This window comes from Caloenas nicobarica, chromosome 4 (assembly GCF_036013445.1).
Source record: "Caloenas nicobarica isolate bCalNic1 chromosome 4, bCalNic1.hap1, whole genome shotgun sequence".
Classification (NCBI taxonomy): domain Eukaryota; kingdom Metazoa; phylum Chordata; class Aves; order Columbiformes; family Columbidae; genus Caloenas; species Caloenas nicobarica.
Window position 1 is genome coordinate 66,099,427 of NC_088248.1, and position 21,251 is coordinate 66,120,677.

Here is a 21,251-nt window from a genome sequence, read left to right on the forward strand (position 1 = left end):
ATTCTGGTCCACAAATTTAGATCCCAGCAAGCTAACAAATAGCCAAGTACAAAGGGAAAAAGGGTCACACATCAGTAATTCTAACGCAATTTTCTAGGCTGCCAGCCCTAATGATTGCTGCCAGTCAGAGAACCTTTGGCCTCTTTGCTGGTTCTTCACCATGCTCACATCTATCCGTCCAGTTTTCAGCAGAAGGCAAACCCATGTATTTAATAGTGAAAAGGCAGCTATGTTTTAGCTATTCCTGATTATTAATGACTGCCTGGTGTTACTCCATAGGATTAAACCAAGTCTATCAGTTAAATATTCAGTTATTCTAACACAACAATAAAGTTGGAAGATTGCAATGCCATTTCTTCCTTTTTGTTCCTCTTCTGTCAGCTAAGCTCCTTGTGGCTTACCCTCTCTCTTTTCTGCACTCTGGTGAATACAACCATGAAACCATGAATGTCACAGCGAGGCCGTGTCTCACTGCCCATTTCCCTGAGGTTATGTTGCACTTCTTACACCATGTTATTAATTCCTATACTTGAAAGATATAAAAGAGGTGTTGCTTCCTCTGAACTCTGTTTTCCCTCTCCTCTCACAGTTAATGACATTTAATGACACACTCTCCAATCTAATCAACAGAAGACTTCTGAGGCTGAAGCATGTTGCTTGAGAGCTGCCCAGCACCTCCTGGTTAACCACACGTGCACTCCTACTGTTTAGATACACTCTCTTGTCAAATGAGGGATGAGCATCAGATCAGCTGTAAAACTGAGAGACAAACAAGGATCACCACAGAAAACATCTCCAAAGGAGTGGTGGGAATTAAGAGTGGACATATGTGTATCTTTAAATGCCACATTAGTACCTCATCATCTTATTCTTCACCATAAACAAGGCTTTCATGGCAGGTTACATCTTCCATGAAGCACCAAGATCTCACATCTCTAGTTCAGAAGAGACGGCATATCACAGCAGCAATAATGCAGCAGGACACCATGGACAATGAGAGCTACTTCAGGTGCATGGCCTCAGGTGAAACAAAGACCACATCTCATGAGGCAAATCCAATTTGCAAACCCTATGAGACATGCTGGATTTTTATACATTCAGATTTTCAGTGAAAAATCAACATTTTCTGTGGAAAACAACACAAGCAGTGTGCTGTATACTTGCAGAGGAAGAATGCTGTAAGGGTTTTTTTAATGAATGCAAAATATTGGTCTCCTAATGAACAGGGCAATAGAAAAGTGAAATACTGTCTTTACCGTCATCCTTGCATCAAACTCCCCTCAAATGCATGGCAGACAGATAAAATATATAGTTCTTTTTTTAGTTTCACAGTATAGATTTAAAGTATTAAAACCGAAAGCAGGCTAAGCTTCTGTCATTTAAGATCCAGGACTTTAAGCCACTAGAAAAAAAAAAAAAGGCATTTTTGCATGCTTGGAGGATAATGAAAACTTCTGTGACTCTTCAGTTTGTCTTTCTGATGTTAGTGTTTAAAACAAAGTCATTTTTTGGATTCCAGTTCTAAATATTCTCTTGCTATTTTAACTAATCTGTTTTCACCCACCTACTATTATTTTGGGACTCTCCTCTAGAAGACATATAGCCGCTGTCAGACAGAGTAAAGAGCCAAACATTTTGATACACATTCACGTGTGCTGGCTACGAACCTTACCCTCACACAATGAGCTTCGCTCTTTACAGTGCTGGTAGTGATGGATCAGACAAGAAAAGCCTTTTTTCTTCCTTGTCCTTATTTTAAGGAACAGAAAGCTCAATTAAGGAAAATCATTTCTGCCACCAGATCGTCACAACAGAACAAATTCCTGTGTATTCTTACCAGATCCCCATGTAACTCAGAGTCCAACTGTGCATTCATTAATAGTGCTGTCCATGCAGCATCATTAGGACAGCTGACTTAAAACCCGGGTTTGTTGGCCTGCACTGCCTGCCCCAGCGTGTGCAAGGACAGATATGTGCAAACTGCAGCAGTAGCACTGATTGATGGCAGCTTCCCATGACACATATGTGCCCATCCACCTAAAGGGCAGCTCTGCCCAGGTATGAATTACACTTACAGGGGCCTTATATTACCAGCCACACTTGCACTATCTGCCTTACAGCCTGCCAGTTAGTCATGTGGGAAAAAACCTCAGGAGGAAATCTTTTCTGAAGACCAATGGGTCACTTTTAGGGCTCAAATTCTCCTGCTGTCTAGAGCACTGAACGCCTAGGAAGGAGAGGCAGCAGGTGAGATGAGTGCCACCACGTTGCATTAAATAAGGTTTTGAACAGTTGAGTTCCTCACTCCAGTGCTAACAATCTGTCCTGGTGGGCCTTCAGCTGTGAATTTCCGTATAATTTCAAAGCAGGAGGTCTTTTGCTTAAGCTAAAGAAGACCCACAGTTGGCAACAGGCAGCAAACACTTTCAGGGATGGGTTTACGGTCTGGGTTGCTGGCAAGGCATTGCTGATGTCTTCTTTTCTGTAGGAGAAAGACACTTCTCCCCTTGCTGTCCACATTCCCTTCACCTCTCTAGTGATAACCCTCTACCTACCAGCCTGGAGACAGTCAGCCCATACCCCAATCCTGACAAGCGATGGCTTACAGACCCGCACTAGTTTTGACAAAAACTACACCAGGACAGCTTTCTTAGTTCTACAGACCTCTGCATTCTGGGACAATCCTGATTTCAGGAGCTGTGCTGCCAGATATGACCAGGGCTTAAAACTGTGTCTGTTCTCACAGAAGGAGGTCTACCTGCTGGGCTGCCGCTTGGGCTGGATGGTGAGGATGCCATCCGATCACATATTAACAATTTGGCTGGAGAAAACAGAAGACTAGGGAGAAAGCCAATTTGAAGTCCTGGGCTAAAGACTATCTAGTGGTACAACTAAAAATCATTTGACGAGCAGAAAGAAAAATAATTCATTCCTGAATAGCAAGCAGTTTCCTCTCTATCATGCTAACCAGGAGCTGGTGAGTCCATGCCTGCTTATCTGTTTGACAGCCTAAACACAGGGATATAACCAGCTCTGGTTTTCTACATCGCTCTCTGTTCCGTGTATGAGACTGATCTAAAGTAAACTGAGCTGATCCCTAGATGCTTCATCCTATGTGGCTTTTGCACTCGCCTGACCATCAGCCTGTAAAAAAAAAAAAAAATGAAGGTCTTACCATGCTAAGAGTGAATTTAAGTGATCTGGAGTGGTAGGATCAGGGCTCAGAGGTGGTGAGGTCACGAAAGCTGCAGCCTTGGCCCAGTTTTTGCTCCAGTAATGTGTCCCATCTGTCCCCAAGCTGGCAGTGATCGGCTCTCCAAAAACAAGGGGACCTCAGGGAAAGCAAGGATATACAGGAACTGATTACAATCCACTCTCTCTTCAGCACATTATACTGCTTGCTGCACGCAGCCATGTATAATTTATGCATTGCTACATGGCCAGCGCAGCTCCCAGAAAATTAAGCAGCCCTGGCTTTGTCTGTATGATAAAAAATTAATCAGGAGGCTCTCTGAGCTACACATACTTTTGATCAGCATATTTACAAAGCTCCCCCTCTAATCCAGAAGGAGACAGTTCAGACCTGGTTTTAACTTGTACTGGTTTAATCACAGCCATGTTCTCTCTGTTGCTCCAACTGGGAGTGCATTTAGGTGGAGGACCAGCAGACAGATGCCTTTTTACTACTCCCAGCTTGGGCACAGCACCAGCAGATAGCAGCATATGGTCCCAAGCACCATACTCCAAGTCTCCAAGAATACAAATATCAAGATGATATTTTGCTCTTTGGCTTTTCCATATTGCTCAGGTGCTTTGTAGCACCAGCCAGCAGAACAGTCCAAGCTCGAAAATGCAGCTTCGAAAAAAGCTGCTTCCAGGCTCACATGTCTCTTTTGGATGCTTTGTAGCCTGGATTCCTCCACGGCCCCAGCAAGTAGTGTGGCCCCACAGGTGTCCCCAGTGCACATCTGCTGGGCTCAGCCTCCAGCAGCAAGGCCAGGAGTGAGCACCAGGCATCTCTAACAGCAGGTGCACTGCTCAAGATACCCATTGGAGGGTAACACCCTGAAATACACCCCAAAATACACCCCAAAGGCAGAGAGGATGTGCTAGACCCTGTTAGGAAGAGAATATCTCCCTCGCGTGAACCTCTATTCAGCAGTCTAAGGGAAAGGTAAAAGGGAAGACAGGATAAAGAAGAGTTACACCACAGTCTTCAAGGGGACAGTTTGTGGGGGGAATTTCTCAACTGAAAAATGTAGGATTTCCCTTCATCTTTCCCAGCAGTAAATAATTAGCATCTGTGATGGTGGTACCATTCTTTGGTAACCTTTCCCTGTATCTTGTGATTTGAGTCAAGATGTACAGGTTTTTCCACTGAGCTCCTATTCAACAGCAAAAAAAAAATATATAAGTTTGAAGGAGAAAAGTAAGTTTCTTACCTTTCTTTCTGGCCAGTGCAATGATGTCAGCCGCACTCTTGCTCATCACCTTGGTGATGTACACTGGACAGTTTATTCGACTGGCAATGGTGATGGCACGGAAAACTGCTTCTGCTTCAAGCTGAGGAAAAGAAGGAGGAAAAAAGTTAAGTGTAAAAGAAAACTGAAGAAAAAATGAACTGGAGGACATCTCCCTGTACCCTGGAAAGGTCATGTCCAAGCAGCTGATGAGGCTCCTCCTTACCTCCCTCCCACCTTTCTGCTTCAGACTTCTACCCTGCAGCTGGAAGGAGAACAAAGCAAGACAACATTGCCCCAGCTTGGAGACAAGCTCTGAGGTCTCCTGGCAGCTTACGCTGTCCAATCTTTACATAAGGGTAAGATGACAATGAATGTAAAGTATTCTCAAACAGCAACTTCAGCACTATGGACTGAATTTAGCCCATAATCCATAGAAGCCTTTGAAGCGTTGCCCAGTAAGTCCCCTCTGTCAGCAAGCATAAAAGCAATCTCCTTCCAGGAAGCCATCTGGGATGTGGGCACACAAAGCATCATCTTCAGACAGAGCAGTGTTTCCCAGGGACTCTGGAGATTCCTTTCCCCACTCAACAGTTTATACCTCCTTCCCAGACGGACTCACAGTTTCGCTATCTTAATACCTGAAACTCCACTGCCACTGAAAATACTGACTCGATAGTACAGAAATTTCTCTCAAGGAGTTGTCCTAGAAATGTTGAGCACTTCAGCCCTTCCAAAACCACATGGCTTAATTCTTCACAGGTTTTCCTAGGACTTTCATCACAACATTTGCTCTGGAAGCCCCAAAACCACCCCCAGAAGACCATGGAAGGAGGCAGGACCTCTGTACCTCAGGGCTGGGGCTGAGGTGGCCAGACGCACAGTCAGAAAGATCCAATATTCCTTTCTGGAACTGCAAATGCAGATTTTCCTTAGGCCCTTGTTCTCATTAAAAGGAAACTACTCCGTTCTTTTAGAATATTTTAGGCGGAAGTTAAACAGCAAAACAAAACATTACATAAACAGTTCAATAGAAGAATGTGACCAATTAAGCTGATTCCTTTTGCCTTGGGGAGAGGTTATATAAATATCTGCAAACCACAACGATCTCTTCAAGTTTAGCCTCAAATCCCCAGGCCATTGTCTCTTTAGTCTTCAAGGAAAGCAGACACTTCCCACTACCGCCTTCCATCATCCCATTAACAGTCTGAAGTCTGTACATTAAGGGACATCCACATGTCTCCACCTTTTCCTTCTCATTAAAGAAACCCTTTCCACATGCCTGAGATGATCCTTGCCAGAGCCTGGTTTTTATTGTAAGAGAATTGCATAAACTGAGCTACCTTGCAGCATCTTTCCGTTCTCACATATTTGCATTTCTACAGCTTACATTTCTACTACAAATGTATCTGCTAGCATAAACATAGATGTATATGTGGGCATACACATATGCACGGTATATACATACACATGCATCTTATAGGAGGTTTCAGCCAAAGCATTTTAATGAACGCAGTTACTCCAAAGCCTAACCCACAAGCTGCACTGCTGATTTTTACCCTGATAAGAACTTTTTTTTTTTTTGTCATCGTGAATTAAATCACAAGCGTCAACACTCAAAAAATACATGCATGCCTGTGCCTGGGGCAGCAGAAGCTGCGACTCCTGAGTGTACAAGGATATGCTCATTCCCAGACCTGCTGCAGCAGCAAAAGAGTATTTTGAGCAAACAAACAGACTAAAGGGGACCTGGATTTTCAAGGCTTTGAATAGTACTGGAAGAGGCTGTGGGAGAAGCAGACTGTTGCCCTCCCCCATGCATCCATCTATCATCTGCATATAAAGAAGCCAAGCTCCGATACTACATACTTGACAAAGTCTTTCCACGAATAACAAAATGAATGAATTTTCTTACCTCCTCAGGCCTGCTCAGAGCATGTCCCTCGGGTCCGGTGATTCCCATCTCCAGGATACGCTTTTGTTCCTGCAAAATAAGAGATAAATGCTGACAGCCGCTCCAGGATGAGATCCTTGCACCAGGCATCGTCTGGCGGATTAACAGCCACATTTTCTGACTGTTGCTTTTTTTGTCTGTGTAAATGCAGCTGCATAAGCCTGCTGCCGGGGGAGGAGGACTGAAAACACTGGCTCTAAACTGGTCCCATGCCGCGCCAGCGTCTGCTCTGTGCAGCCAGCACAGATTTCAGGGGAAGATTTGTCGCTGCAGTGTGATAGAGCATATTCATGGCTCAAGCCATTGTGCTGCACCATTAGATGTCTCTGCGCTCCAGAAAGTCTTATTTGACACCAAGACACCAAAACAGGAAACTTGTTTCAATCATTATACTACATAGTAGTTATGGGTATTTCCAGCCTACAATTATTTCTTTACTCACACGAATTCCTTTCTGGCTGCAATTCATGAAGTATTATTATCTTCCTTAAACTTTTAGCATTGCTGACACTTCATCAGATATAGTCTTGCCTTTGGCATCCAGTTTTCTGTAACACTTTTTCCTACAGAGTGAATCACTAAAATTATGTTTTCATGAAAGCAAAACCATGCCCTCCAGTTGTGAGGGCACTGTGTCCATGCCAAAAAACCCACCTCAGGACCAACGGCGGATTGTCAGAAAAAAATCTGTGATATACAGCTTCACAGCAGTGAGATCAATTTTTAAAACTACATGAAACGCTTCACGTATCTTTTAATTTAAGGTCAGGCAGTGATATTGGAATAAATTTCTCTTTTTGTAGAAAATGGTGGTCAATCACTTCTGATCTGAGGTCGGTCCATGTCTGCCAGCAGAGCAGAAGTGGGACCAGAGCTGTTGATGAACCTCCCACCCTGGCCTGCCCTGCCCACAGGTCTCTAACGAGCCGACTTCAACAAATGTAATGACTCTGTGATACAGACAAATGTCCCCTAGAGACCAGGATGAAGTTACTGAACACACTTTATTGTGTCAGCTAATAAATATTTGATCTCAGGTCCCTGAGGGTGAAACGCTCACACATTACCAACATACTCCAGCAAAATGTGAGCAAGTTAATATTCACATATACTATTGCCTTTGCTGCATTCAATCAAGGCTGAAGAGGCATTAATATAAATGTGTTAATCTGACTCTGTAATTAAGATTATTTTGTTTAGAAAATCATGGTGTTTCATAGGTATTCTTAAAAATAGCTGTTCTGAATGATTAATGCAACAGCTCTGAACAGTGCCAGTCAAAGACTTCATATAATTAAAATACAACAAAGTTGCAACCATATAATACAAAACCCAGCAAAATGGGAAAGGATGCAACACAAAGTAGGATAGGTTTGCATCTTGAAGAAAGTCATAAAATCAGATCATATGACAAAACTACCCACTGTAAGAGGATTTGATAGTGCTAATAAGATAGAATATTTGTTTGATGAGATCAAATTTGGATTTTCACACAGGATAGTCCTGCAAAACCTCCCTGTAGGCAGCTTTCTTTTCACTATCCAAATAATCCTTCTAAGAAAAAGCATAAGGACAGACTGATCTTTTGAGACATGGCAACTGCGAAGAAATATTTTGATGTATAGCATAATTTATGTCTTTACTCCTTCTTCTTTTCCTAATAATTTTTCTGTCTTATGTGTTCATATTCCATGGCTGTATATTAAAGCTGATCAAAGAAAAATGTTAAGTGAAACAGATTTCTACCAGAAATGCAATTACACAAGTGTACCTTGCTTTTAAAGGGGAACATGTCAAAACATCACGGGTGTCATTTGATTTGTTTCATTCTGCCATTCCTACAGGAATGGATCCCAATGAGGTTTTTCACCTGGTTTCAGTGGGGGAAGGACACAACTGCACTGTATGTGTCTGTTGAGTCCTCCCTAGTAACTTTTGAGCCCAGCAGTTATTTTGGCCAAACTTGAAGGGAAAAGGGAAAGAAGGCTCTCAAAGAGGCTAAACTCCCACTGAATGAAAAACAAAAAATTAAACCCCTGTGTGCAAGAGCCCTTACATACTGCCCAACCACTCAAACATTCAGTTGAGGTTCTCCCTTAATCATGCGACAATGTGGCTTCCCTAGTCCAGATCTCAAAGACAACTCGTTTCTAGCTATTTTAATTTCCCTGTCAGCTCTGCAGCCTAGTCCTTAGCGGATAAACCAGCAGATAAAGAGCTCAGCAGATAAATCAGTCAGCTCACTCGGAGCCTCATGGAGCTCAGAGGGGCTCTATGCACATACAGGGATCAGAGGAGGGAGACATCTCTGCAACAGCCTTGGAAGATTCACCTGCCACAGAGGTAGAGAGTCATAACAACACCCACCCAAACCTGCCCATTGTGTGTTATAGGAGAATCCTGACCTCTGAAAGATCAGCAGGAGGTTTACTATTAACTGCAGTCCTTGGGGTATCTCTTTGGATGTGCTGTGGCACAGGTAAGACCTAACGCACACTCCCAGGACAGTACTCAGGTGGGGGACCTGACCTGCCAAGGGTGCACTAGCGATCCAGGACATTTTAACAGAACATACTGAATACGAGTCCAGTTTCCTGGTTCCAACAGGCATCTTCAAAGAGCATGACTTACACTTTAATGCACATTTTTGAAATGTTTAGAAGATGATGGTGGTTTCTTATTCTCAAACTTCAGAGATTTATAAGAACATTCTCAAAAATAAATTGGTCTGAGAGCTTCAATACTCACTCCAAACTCACTGTGCTGCTTATGCTGATAGCTGCAGCAAGAGGCATGAGCATAAAGCTTCCCAGCTCCACTTTTTGTCCCTAAAATCTCTGAGCAAGGCTTTACATTGTTCTGCTTCACTTGTCTCTGCCGGATTCAAAAGAGGTCACCTTGCTTCCTTCTGCCCCCTTCATCCAGTCCTTATCTGCTGCCAGGGCAAGGAGCTGTCTGGATCGCTGCTCTACCTCACAGATGCTCTACCAAAGCACACAGAAGGACCTCCATCCTCTCATCCCAGGCTTTAGACCAGTGATGTGTAGGGCATCAGGCTCACTTAAGGCACTTACCAGGTAGTTCATTTCTTCCCACCCACACTATGACTGGAGGGTTTTACTTCTTCTCTCTTGGGTCTGTCTTCTCATGAAGTGAAGTAAAAATGACAGTTCACTCACCTGAGCTATCAAGTCTCCATTTTCAGCGTGGACCAGGATAACAGCCCCAAGACTTTTTAGAAAGGTAAAGGCTTCATAAAGCTGCAGGTAATACAAAAAAGGAAACACTGCTGAATAAGGAAAACACATTACTTAACACTCAGACCTCTCTGTTCCCCTCTGTTTTGCACCTGGTAATTATCTAGGTGAATTGCAAATTATCTCCCTTTTCCACTCTCTGCTTTCTACACAGAGCCAGAGCTTCACTGCTTGGTGATGATTTTCCCATCCCGTTACACACCAGCAGCCCAAGGATGAGCCTCTGCCCTTCTGCACCAAGACAAGGGTCAGTCCCGAGCGGGGTCACATCTCCCTTGGACATAGTTCCTCCCCCAGCCCCTTGTACCTCTTCACGCCCTCCCACGCAGGATTAAGTTTAGTTAATAGTCTCTTTTCTGCAGTTTTAGCAAATGTAAAGTGGAATTATTCCCATGAATAATCAGTGGACTACAGACACTTTTAGTACAGCTAAAACACGTCTTTTCTGAAGTGCATTTTGCAACATCTTCTTAGAGAAGATAGTGTCGACCTTTTACCAACATCTTTAATTCTGCAATTAAAATTTGTAATATTTTCTCTAGAGCATCCTTTTTTATGATTGCTTTCTAAGATTCAGACCCCATCCATACAGAAAGGAAATAGTTGATCCTATTGCTTTTACTGAGAATTTCTAAGCACAGATCTACTAAAATTCAGTTCCCTTTCCAAGAGGTATTCAGCTAACACATTCCCTGTTTAAACCAGATGTCAGCAACATGGGAGCCCAGTTTCCAAACACAGACCACATAGTGAAGACAGGGTTTCTTCAGTGCCCACTTTGCATCAGGGCACTTCAGCTAGTATTGAATGGGTCAGAATACACAGCCTGCAACAGGCGCATTTAAGCAAGGTAACAGGCATCAGTCTAGCCACACATTAAACATTTTGATGTATTTCTCTTGGCAGTTCCAACAGGGAACTGAATTTAAAAGGCACTGCCTCTCAGAGAATATTTATATATTATTATGTCTAAAATTCCAATTAAAACCACATGCAATGGAGGTGTAACAACAGTTATTTAAGAGACCAAGAGCTATAGCTCTGGGAATACATAAGAAAGAAACATTTTCTCAACCAAATAAGCAAACATTATTATTACTAACAGATGCCATTGTCCATTTACAATGACCTGATACTTATGAACGGGAAAGCTGAAGAGTCTGGAATCTGTAATGAGCTCTGGACAAACAAGCTCATTGTTATCCCCAGCCCTAATGAGAAAAGGCCACCTCCCCCAAAGAGCAACTCCATTTAGCTGTTTGCAGCAACTGAGAAACTCTTGAAAAACTGCCACTGCCTCGAGTGCTTCATCTTTTCTTCCCTCTCTGACCTAGAGGTCATGAAAGGTAACAGCAAAATAAAGTGAGGGCAAAATCCTGAGCAGTGCTGAGTGGCTGCAATGTTGGGAGACACAGAAAAATCTTTGCAGAAAGTGAATATCATGCACTTGGAGGAACACAGGCAGACGTTAACAACTGCTCAGTGCTGACCTTCCACAGAGAAATCCCCCATTGCACATTTCCCCCAGTGCCACTCAGGTCAGTGGGAATGTTTCTCTGGGATTCAACCTTAGCAATTCCTCAAGTGTTGGGAGATCATAGAAGAGAGGACAGATCACAGCAATGAAAAGCACTCAGAACAATACCTGGCTGTCGGACATTTGGTAGAGATCTTTGTAGGCCATGTAGACTTGAAAAGAGTTCACACCTGTTCCAAGACAAAATTAAAAGGTGTTGTCAAGTAAGCGGATTCTTAACCTGTATTTGAACAAAAACTTCAGGAAAAATAAGTGGTAGAATATGTCTGGCCTAGGCTTTCCAGCAGTGATTGCCAGAAATAAAGCTGCTAGGACTAGAAGTCCAAACCCCCTCTTTTCTGAGGGAATCTGTTGGACTCTACGGATTGCCCATGTTTAGCCCTGGAGCAACCCAGCCACCACCACAAATGAGATTGCTTATAGCCAAATCACAGACAAGTGACGGTGGCTAAGGCAAGCACGTAGAACTTGTAAAGTTTTAAACTTTAAACTGTTAGGTTTTGTGAATCACTGGTTTTCTTTTTAGCTTTCTTTAGCTAATCAAGAAAATACTTCAGCTTGACCTGAAGCTTTTTAATAGAAAAAACTTCTAGTTAAGTTTTCCCAGAGTGCTGACAAGCTGTAAGAACTGTGTATCTGAATTTGCACACAAACTTGCTTTTTCTTGACCTACTGCCCAAAGCACCCAGCTTAGCTGACGGCAGACACTGGGAAGGAGTGGAAGCAAAGCCTGAAACCAGTTACAAGGACCACTCACCATACCTCTCCTCTCACCTTCCAAAGATGGAAGGATTTACATTGGCAGTCATACAAAACCATGAAAGATGACAACTCCAAATTTTAGCAATCAGTAAGAAATGCTAGTGTTGAGTGTTGGTGGCCAAGGACCAACAGTATTCAAAGCACTGCAAGTTTTGCTATTTATTTCAAATATTTGCTCAGAGGGATTACACAACTTCGTATGCTAAGGGAACAGGATTCCAAACATCTTCTGTTCATATCTTCTGTACATATATATTCATATTAGTTTATAAATTTGCTTTACACTTTAGTCTACTGACAACATCCCCAGTTTGGTACAGGGACTGATCACAGACTTTTCTAGCTTAAAAGAAAAGTAAATTCTAAGCTGTCTATGTCTAAGCCACGTATGCTGTATTTCAAGATAGCTGTAAAGAAAACTGTGCTTCCTGGGGCAAGAGGAAAAAGAAAAAGATCTGTTTGTGTTATTCATGTTGGCTACACCGAATGAATAAGGCTCTCTGTTGAAGATATAACTCCTTCATGAGTCTAGAAGGCGCGGATATATCCTCAGGCAGAGGCCATAGCTGTTCACACACAAAGAATTTGTTTATTCACAATTACATTATTGAAATACCCTAGGATATATGCAGGATAAAACCTTTAAATGATCCCTGGTATTATGCCTTCCTGCTAAAGCCAGGCAGCTCAGGGAGAAATACAAAGCGGGAGCTGGCCCTCCCTTGCTGACTTCTACACTGAGCAAATCCAGCCTGCACTGTGGAGCCCCATCAGCCTGGGAACCTGTCTTTTCTTCTGATTTTCTTGTTTCTCAAGTTCCCAGAAAACACGCATGGGCTTTACTAACTGTAATCCCTCAGCCTATTCCTCGTTACACAGTTTCAATGCACTCAGTATGTCCCTGCTTTGAAACACTAAGCTTGACTACGCCTTCCCTGGGCCAGCGCTTACAGCCTTATGCCCGCGGCACCATCTTCCTCCCCTCTGACTGATCACGGCTGCCCAGCCTGCCCTGGAGGAAAGCTCTGCTTCTCTTCACAAACCCACGCCATGTCTCAGATGTCAGCTGCAGCTGGGAGCCACCCTTCTGCATGGGTGACCATGCACACATGAAGCAACGAGAGACATGCCAAGGCTGGTCCGAGCTGTACCGACTAGCCTCAGTGAAGGCACACGACTGAATCCCCTCGTACACATTTCTCTGTAAGCAATAAGCTAGATTACCTATTGCTCTCTTATCCACTGGGATCTAGCCAAAGGTAATTCATTTAATCACAGTCCCACAGGAGATAAGGCAGCTTTCTCTGGGGACTGTGGCTGGAAGACATACATGGACCCAAGTAATATGAATTATCTTCCTTTTTTTTATTGCCTTTGTATTATCATAGTAAATGGTAAAATGACTATGAGTTTTGCTCCCACTCAGATTAATGTTCTGCCTGAAGTCAATGAGAGTAGAAGGGATCCCAGCAGGGATCCTGCCATCAGATCTTGAGCCTGCTCCGTACCAAGAGCTCTCACAGCCCAGAGGCAGAGTTCTCCCATCGAAATGCACATCCACACTCCCAGCTACCACACAAAGTGGAAAGGCATCTCATGGGCTGCCTTTGCAGCTAACAGGAGAGATGGTTTGAACCAGATAACTTTACCAGATACCAAGATAAAATAACACCAATTTACGTATACATTTATCCAAGATTAGACACTGTGCCTAATGACTTGGCCTGGTGTCTTGATCTAATCATTAGAAATACGTGGCTTTTCAAAAGACCTGGTCCATGGTCTATGGACCTTAATGCTTAACATTTTTTACATACTACATTCTTCTTAATGTCCTGCTTGTTCTCGCACCAGGAGTACCCAACAGGATCCTCTCCAAATTTCATAAAGTGCTACAGGTTTTTTTGAACAGTGAGAAAGTACAGTGCTTAAAGGAACCAGTGAGGCATCTGCCAACACATTTCAGGCTGTTGTTCCTTTGCATATACTGGAGAAGCCCAGTTCCAAATTAGCTGCCAAAATGCTACAAGCCTGAATCTTTATAATCTTTTGGCTCTACAAAATCTTTAGGCCCTTCCAAAGCTTGTGTCTCCTTAAATTAGCTTTGTATTGATTTAAAACTGATCAATTACTCAATTATACCTCATGACAAGGCACCTCAACAGCAGCTCCCCTGTTATTCATGCCAAGATTGTATTAGGCACACACAGTACTGAAACATGATTAGCTCAGCCCTGTGACTCTGCTAACTCACCCACCAGACAATCAGCCCAACAAATTCAATCCAGATTCCCAGCTGATGAAAACCAGTGTCACTCCATTAACATCAAGTCTATTTGCACCAGCTGGCTCAAATGTTTCTAATTATCAGCAGATATTATCCATTAATTTGAAAGCCCCTGCCACACTGAAATATTTCCTATTGTGCTTACGCTTTCATACTCGTCCTTACTTTGTGTCTCCTAACACAAGAGTAATTCACATTGACTGCCTGAGACATACTGCAGCATCTGTGAGAACAAAGGTGACCTCCTAATGCTATTGCTACCAAAGAGGCCACCAAGGGTCCCATCACACATTCCATTTCAGGAACCAAGGAACAGATTCCTGCTTGCCCCGAAGAGTGAATGGCAGGTCAGATTTATATTGAAAACTCAAATTTCTATAGTTGGAGAGAACTATTAACCTAACTGTCTGCACCAGGCTTTTAATGTAAGCCCTCAGGCAAATTCAGGAGTGCTGAGCCACCTGTGATCTGGGAGCTCTGGAAAACAGTATGTAACCTTTGAAATAAGGCACAGTATACTCGTCTGAGAGTACAGCCAGCTAATGCACAGCAGCATAACCATGTTAATGCTGAGAGCAGGGAAACAGCACAGATTTGGCACCATTGGTGTTGACAGATGTCATTACCTTGTAAAAATCACATATGTTATAAAGAGCTACGTAAGACTAGCTGCCGTTTGTCTAAATTATGTTTAATCTTGCTGATTGAAGGGGTTTGTTGCCTAAAATCTGGTTATACAGCATGTGTATTGCTAACATGCTGCAATACAGGATAAATTGCCCTACGTGGCTGCACATCCATAGTATCTCAGTGAAAAACTGCTCACTCAAAAATAGGATTTTGCTTTGTTTTTCTTATTTGATAGTAAATTTCTATATAAAGAGCATTTTTCAAATCTAAGTCATCACTAGCACTACACCTTACAAAGGATGCTGCATACACATATTACTCATACTTCCCAGCACAAGGGTCATTCTGATTTACCCAGAGTAACTAAATACCATTTCAGAAAATATTTCCTAATTAATATCCATGAATTTTCAAGGAAAGTATCAAGTGAAAAACTTCTGAAAAAATTATGTTTCTGGACAAAAAATCCATGCTCTTAGACATAATTTTGAGGAACTAGATCAAAATTATTTTTTCTGAAGACTAGATTCAATTGTCCACACATATGTATCTGATGCCAACAAGATTCTCTCCATATATGAAACTGCCACACTAAGTCTGCATGTATGGAAAAGGATTTATGAGAGGTTTCATCTGTACTATTCTGGTGTGGTAGCTGGAGTCCAGATAGGGTAATCTACAGCACCTCACATGATAGTAGACCTGTTAATGGAGCTGAGTCAAGCCCATAAGTCTTAAATAGATTCCTAAATAAGTGACCTGTTTTTTTCTAAGTCTCAAAACAAGGAGTCTTCTGGTAACTTCAGGGAAAGCCACTGGAGACCAAGCACTACAGAATATCAGAACATTTTTTTCAATATTATGTACCTAAGTGTAGCATCACTTTTTTCTAATAACTCAAACCTATTTTAAAATATAGCAACATTTTATAAAAAAATCTAGTCTAGTAAGTTATCCTAAGGCATTGCTGAGAAACAAGCAATAACCTGTGATGACCGTTTCTCGGACACATGTGCCGTTCATATTTAATTAATTTGAGGCAGATAAATGGGCAAATTCCAGTTTAGTTAAAATCTGAACTGCTACTTTTAAATGTCTCATTCTTTCCATTCACGAAATAGAGCAGGGGTGTCAAACTCATTTTCACTGGGGGCCACATCAGCCTTGCAGTTGCCTTTGAAGGAGTAGTAGGAGTAGTTACATTTACACAGTCCTAAAACTACATTCGGCTCTTTGAAGGCAACCAGGAGGCTGATGTGGCCCATAGTGAAAATGAGTCTGACACCCCTGAAATAGAGGATCTAAGGTGACTGGGCTGATTGCCCTAAATGCTGATCTCTGAGTTTTGTCTTAAAATAAAACCTAACTATGGAATGTCTGAGCCTATTTCCACATGTACAAACAAGCGTAAAGTGATACATTTTTATCTGACAACATATATTGTTTAATTTTCTATGCCTATATTGGGGTAAACCTCGACCTATTGGCCTTGCTGCTGGTTAACACTAATGGGCGAAGTTTTAGGTCCCTTTTACACAGCAGCAAGTGAATACAAAAGTTCAAGGCAGTGCAGAAACTTGGGCAGCATAACCAGCACTTGTGCATTTCCATTCTGGATGATGCACTCATTAAAATACTTCAAAATTTTACCTCCATATATTTCATTAAAAGAAAAAAATGCTACTAATTTTCAATCACTAACCTTTATCCTGCACCAGTACTTCCAGCTCTTCTCGAATCCCATCATACCAGCTGGTGATGTCCACATGGAGCGAGTAATCACAACAGGATTTGGTGTCGGCTGCCTCATGCCACTTCTCAAAGGAGGTCAGTAAACTTGATCCAGGCTCTGGAAGCACATGGTCAACTGGAAAAGAGATTCAGTGTCTGTTACCCAGACCGCACACTGCTCAGTTTGCCTTGGTGCCTGTGAGTAAGTAGCTTTCCAGCATCTTGGCCAAAGCAGCAGCCTTGGAGGCAGTTAGTGTGTAGACTGTAACTTTGGGATGTTAGCCAGGTCCTGCTGTCTCAGGTACAGCAGACTATGTGGACAGTCTATGCTAAAGCTGATTCTGGCAACCTGCTCAGTGCAACATCAGCAGACACACAGTGGGAGAGACAAACATCTCACAGTTTAGAGAACCTTTGTTTTTCCCATTACTGTTTTGTAAGAGACCACGAGTTCTGGACTTACCTGTATTTACTGTCTGAAGTGTCCATTTCTATGTATTCCATGGTAAGCATTATTATTAACCAGTGCCTCATAGTCACTGAACTGGCCCACTCTGCCTTACCAATATATCAATGGAGATGTCGAAGGCTTTCTCAGCAGCCAGAACTGGGAATACAGCCAAAGGTCTGAACAGAGATGCTGTAGAGCACAAACACTCAGAAAAAAAAAGCCACATTCCAATTCAGTGGGAGTAAAACCCACTGGGCAGCTCTTCTACACAAGGAAGCTAAGCCCATTTTGTGTCACCTGAAAAACTGCCTCACAAAATCTAACCAAAAGCCAAGACACTGCTACTAAGAAAGATATAAATCTTGTACTGCCATCTAGTAGACGGAATAAGAGTCTTTAACAACTAGAAACACTTCTGTCTTCCACCAAGAAAGATGGTCCTCCAGGACATCTCTAGTAAGGGCTTCCTCCATTCCAGATCCGTAAATAAGCATCTTGTTATTTCCAAAACCCCTGAAATGTCACTAAGCGGGAACAACAGGTTGTCAGATTTTCTGTGTCATGTAGTTACAGCACTAACTACATTGTTTTTCAAAAATCCTAGGAGCGGGTATATTATCCCTCAGTGTTTGCGTTTCAGAGGGAAATCCAAGAGACAATTCCCCATGACGATGTTTCTTTCTGAGAGTAGGTTCGTTTTCAGGCCAACCCTGGGTGACATGAATGGATCTCCAACACATTGCCCAGAAATCTGAAGATTAATTGCAGAAGATCTCAGAAAATCAGTATGGAGCCTGCTGTAGCTATCCCCACGTGTGCTACATGAACCTCAGCCTGAGGTGGGAAGAGTTAGTATTGCTAGTACTCACTGATCATGGTGGTGCCCCCTGCTAGCGCTGCTTTTGTGCCTTGATAGAAGTCATCAACAGTAGTCATTCCGTGGCAGGGCTTTTGTAGGTAAGTGTTGACATCTATTCCCCCAGGAATAACCATGCGCCCGTTAGCCTCTATGGTCTTGACTCCTCCAGGAACAATCAGATTTTCTCCTATTTGCCTAGGCAGCAAGGAAAAACAATATTATTCTACTTAAACAAAGAAACACGGGGGACAGAAGCTATTTGAGGCACGTAAGGGAGAGGAACCAAGGGGCTGTACAGAAAGAACTGGGACCCCAAAGGGAAGGGGAAGCTCAAGCACCCGCTCCAGGCACTCTGCTCGGCACTGGCAGAACAAAAAATCCATGAGCCTGAGTAGCTGGGCCGTGTGCTCCAGCTGCTTTGCATTGCTCTGGTGGCTGATAAAGAAGCTGTAATACACCAGCATTAAGAACTGATTATTTTTTTATATGATTCAGGGTGAGACTTAAGTGTCCTATCTTCAAACAATTACAAATATCTAGAGTTAACACTCTCTTGGGGGCTCTGGTTTTGTATTTTAAGCTCTTAGATGAAAACAGAAAAACATAGATCAAATATGACAGCAGGGTAGAATTTTAAGTATATGGCAGAAGCACAGGGCACATCAGAAAGGAGGCACAATTACTTTGTAAATAAGCAATGCAATTTGTTACTTAAAAAGAAATCTAAAGATGCTAAGATACAGAAATACATATTTAAAAGACCCAAATACCTCTAATCTACCATATCACATATTCTTCACCATTCTTTTACAGCTAAAACTTAGTGAAACATTGTGCACAACTGTGCGGAAAAAAAATGTTCACTAACTGTTGCCATCTTCTCCTCTTCAGTTCTTCAAAACAGGATATTTTTTTCCACTATTAAAAATATTAATCTCTCCTCCATGTTGATATCAAGCAAAATCCAGACATTCACAATCAAAATACTTTTAGTATCCATGGACACAACTATGAGTAAATTAATCTTTAACTTTTTAAAGCCACATTACATTTTTATTTTCTACTTTGCATGGTGCCAAACAGGAAAAGGTACGGGTCTGTGTAGAAGCCATGGCTCTGCACTGTTACAGCACAATATATTTGGGCTTAGAGATAAGTATAAGGTAGTTTAAACTCACTTAGTTTATCTCGTATTACAGACACACAGCCTTGCCTTAATTTCCTTTTGTCTGGGATAAAATAACATTTATCCACAGCTAAACAAATACCCCAGACATCTGAGCTGTAGAATCTGTTTCTCCCATATTAAAATGCAACTTCCACCTACAGAGCAAAATACAGCAACTGATTAACAGCCAATCGCAACAAGCTAGAACTGAAAATTAATATAGCTATTAATTAAAACCAGTGAAAAAAACCAGGGATAATTATTCACATTGGAATTTGGCCAAACCACCAGTTAATAAAGAGCCCCATGAGGTCAAGAATTTGTTTCATATGCTATGCAAAAATGTCAACTCCAGCAGCTCAGCTCCCGCGGTGCTCTGGGTTTTGGCTGGAGGGAAGCACAGCCATCAGGTTAGCAACCCTCCCAGCATGACGAGCTGGGTCTCAGCCACTCAGCACTGAACAAATCCAAAAGGGCTTACTCGTGAGAGCTGGTAATATCGCGGCTTGAAGCCGTACAGCTCCATGTCTGGTATCTAACAGTCATCAACATGGACAGCACTGAGAGCATGTCATAACCTGTTTACAGCTCTGCAAAACACTTATAATACCATGACAAACAGGGAACTGATACATGTGCAAAAGCCAGCAGCAGCCCAGCACATCCAATTGCACAAACAAAGTGCAAGAAGCTCCTCTGCTGGTAAAATCTGACTCGCAAAGGCAGACCATAAGGCACTCCAACACATGAGCCTATAAGAAAGATGGGGACAAACTTTTTAGAAGGATGTTTTACGACAGGACAAGGGGTAATGGTTTTAAACTGAAAAGAGAGGACATTCAGACTAGACATGAAGAAGAAATTTTTTACAATGAGAGCAGTAAAATACTGGCCCAAGTTGCCCAGAGAGGTGGTAGATGCCGCATCCCTGGAAACATACAAGACCAGGCTGGACGGGGCTCTGAGCAAACTGATCTGGTTGAAGATGTCCCTGCTCATTGCAGGGGGGTTAGACTAGATGACCTTTGAAGGTCCCTTCCAACACAAACTATTTATGATGAGCACATTAAAAGCTTGTATAAAGTTAGGTAGCCCCATGTATAGTAACAGTGTCTCACTAATTTTCATTAGTTGAATCCACTCCCAAGATATTAATCAGATCAATCATCAACCTTCATACAGTGTTTGTGTGGCTAAAAAATTGAACTTGGAAAAAAAAAAATGTACTATGACCAATCTCATTTAAATATGTCTAAGGTGGAATTGCCCTCCAGAGACTACCACACCTTCTGAAAATACTAAAGAAAATCTACACAAAAATGTAAAGCAATTCATTTTACTTTTCTTACACAATCAGAATCTACCAGTTTCCTGTTCAACTCTAATGGATTGAAAGAGTGCTAAGTATGTACTGAAGTTTTTTGATGACCCCCTGCTTATTATTTTCAGTGTACAGTTGAGTAACAGCTTATTTGGCATCCATGCTGAAGTGACCTGGGACCACATGGCCCTTGTGGATGATGCTGTGCTATTACCTGTCAGGAGCCTGTCTCATCTCTTGCCCTGGCATCAAGATTAAGGCTGGGAGAAGGCTGATCTTCACTGGCATTCAAGGTTATTTTTATTCTGACTGACTAGAACAGAGAGTAAGAGATAATGCAACAGAATTTCTGAATTGCTCACTCATTAATTCTAAGTGTATGTTAATAAGAATGGGGTTCAGTTACTTGCAGGTGAAAAAATACAATAGCACAGATAACTGTATTCTAGACACTGTATAAATGATTGAGCTAGTCTTCTGATGCACCAGCAACTAGAAAAATCAGACTCATGGAAAGCTGATGCTGTCTGCATCCTTCAGCTGAACAAACTGGTAAATTCTGTCGTACACAAGCTGATTAAAGTACAATAGAAACAGCAAGCTTCAACTCTTCATAAGCTTAACCTGAGAAAGCTGAAAACCTCCCCTGGGACTCCGTGGAGTTATTTCTGTCATTATCAAGCCCAGATCTCTTTTAGGAGTCTGAGGCTCCCTCTCACTTGGCTCATCACCTGCCCAGCTCTGGAGACCCCATCCCCAGTCACCCATCTTGCACACTTGTCAGTCCGCTCCAGCCCGGAGGGACCCAACCTTCTCCTTGGCAGGAACAGAGCA

General features: G+C 42.4%; 1 protein-coding gene across 2 annotated transcripts in view; it reads right to left on the bottom strand.

Moving 5' to 3' along the window:
- The window catches only part of CRMP1 (collapsin response mediator protein 1), a 49,667-nt gene that overhangs the window by 8,778 nt on the left and 19,638 nt on the right, over positions 1 to 21,251 (bottom strand). For both annotated transcript variants that reach the window (XM_065633379.1, XM_065633378.1), the window contains 7 exons: positions 17,939 to 18,123; positions 16,590 to 16,754; positions 11,317 to 11,378; positions 9,594 to 9,674; positions 6,376 to 6,444; positions 4,443 to 4,563; positions 3,176 to 3,332 (listed from right to left, as the gene is read on the bottom strand). In XM_065633379.1, coding sequence (XP_065489451.1) covers positions 3,176 to 3,332; positions 4,443 to 4,563; positions 6,376 to 6,444; positions 9,594 to 9,674; positions 11,317 to 11,378; positions 16,590 to 16,754; positions 17,939 to 18,123 — 840 coding nt within the window. The remainder of the gene's footprint in view (positions 1 to 3,175; positions 3,333 to 4,442; positions 4,564 to 6,375; positions 6,445 to 9,593; positions 9,675 to 11,316; positions 11,379 to 16,589; positions 16,755 to 17,938; positions 18,124 to 21,251) is intronic.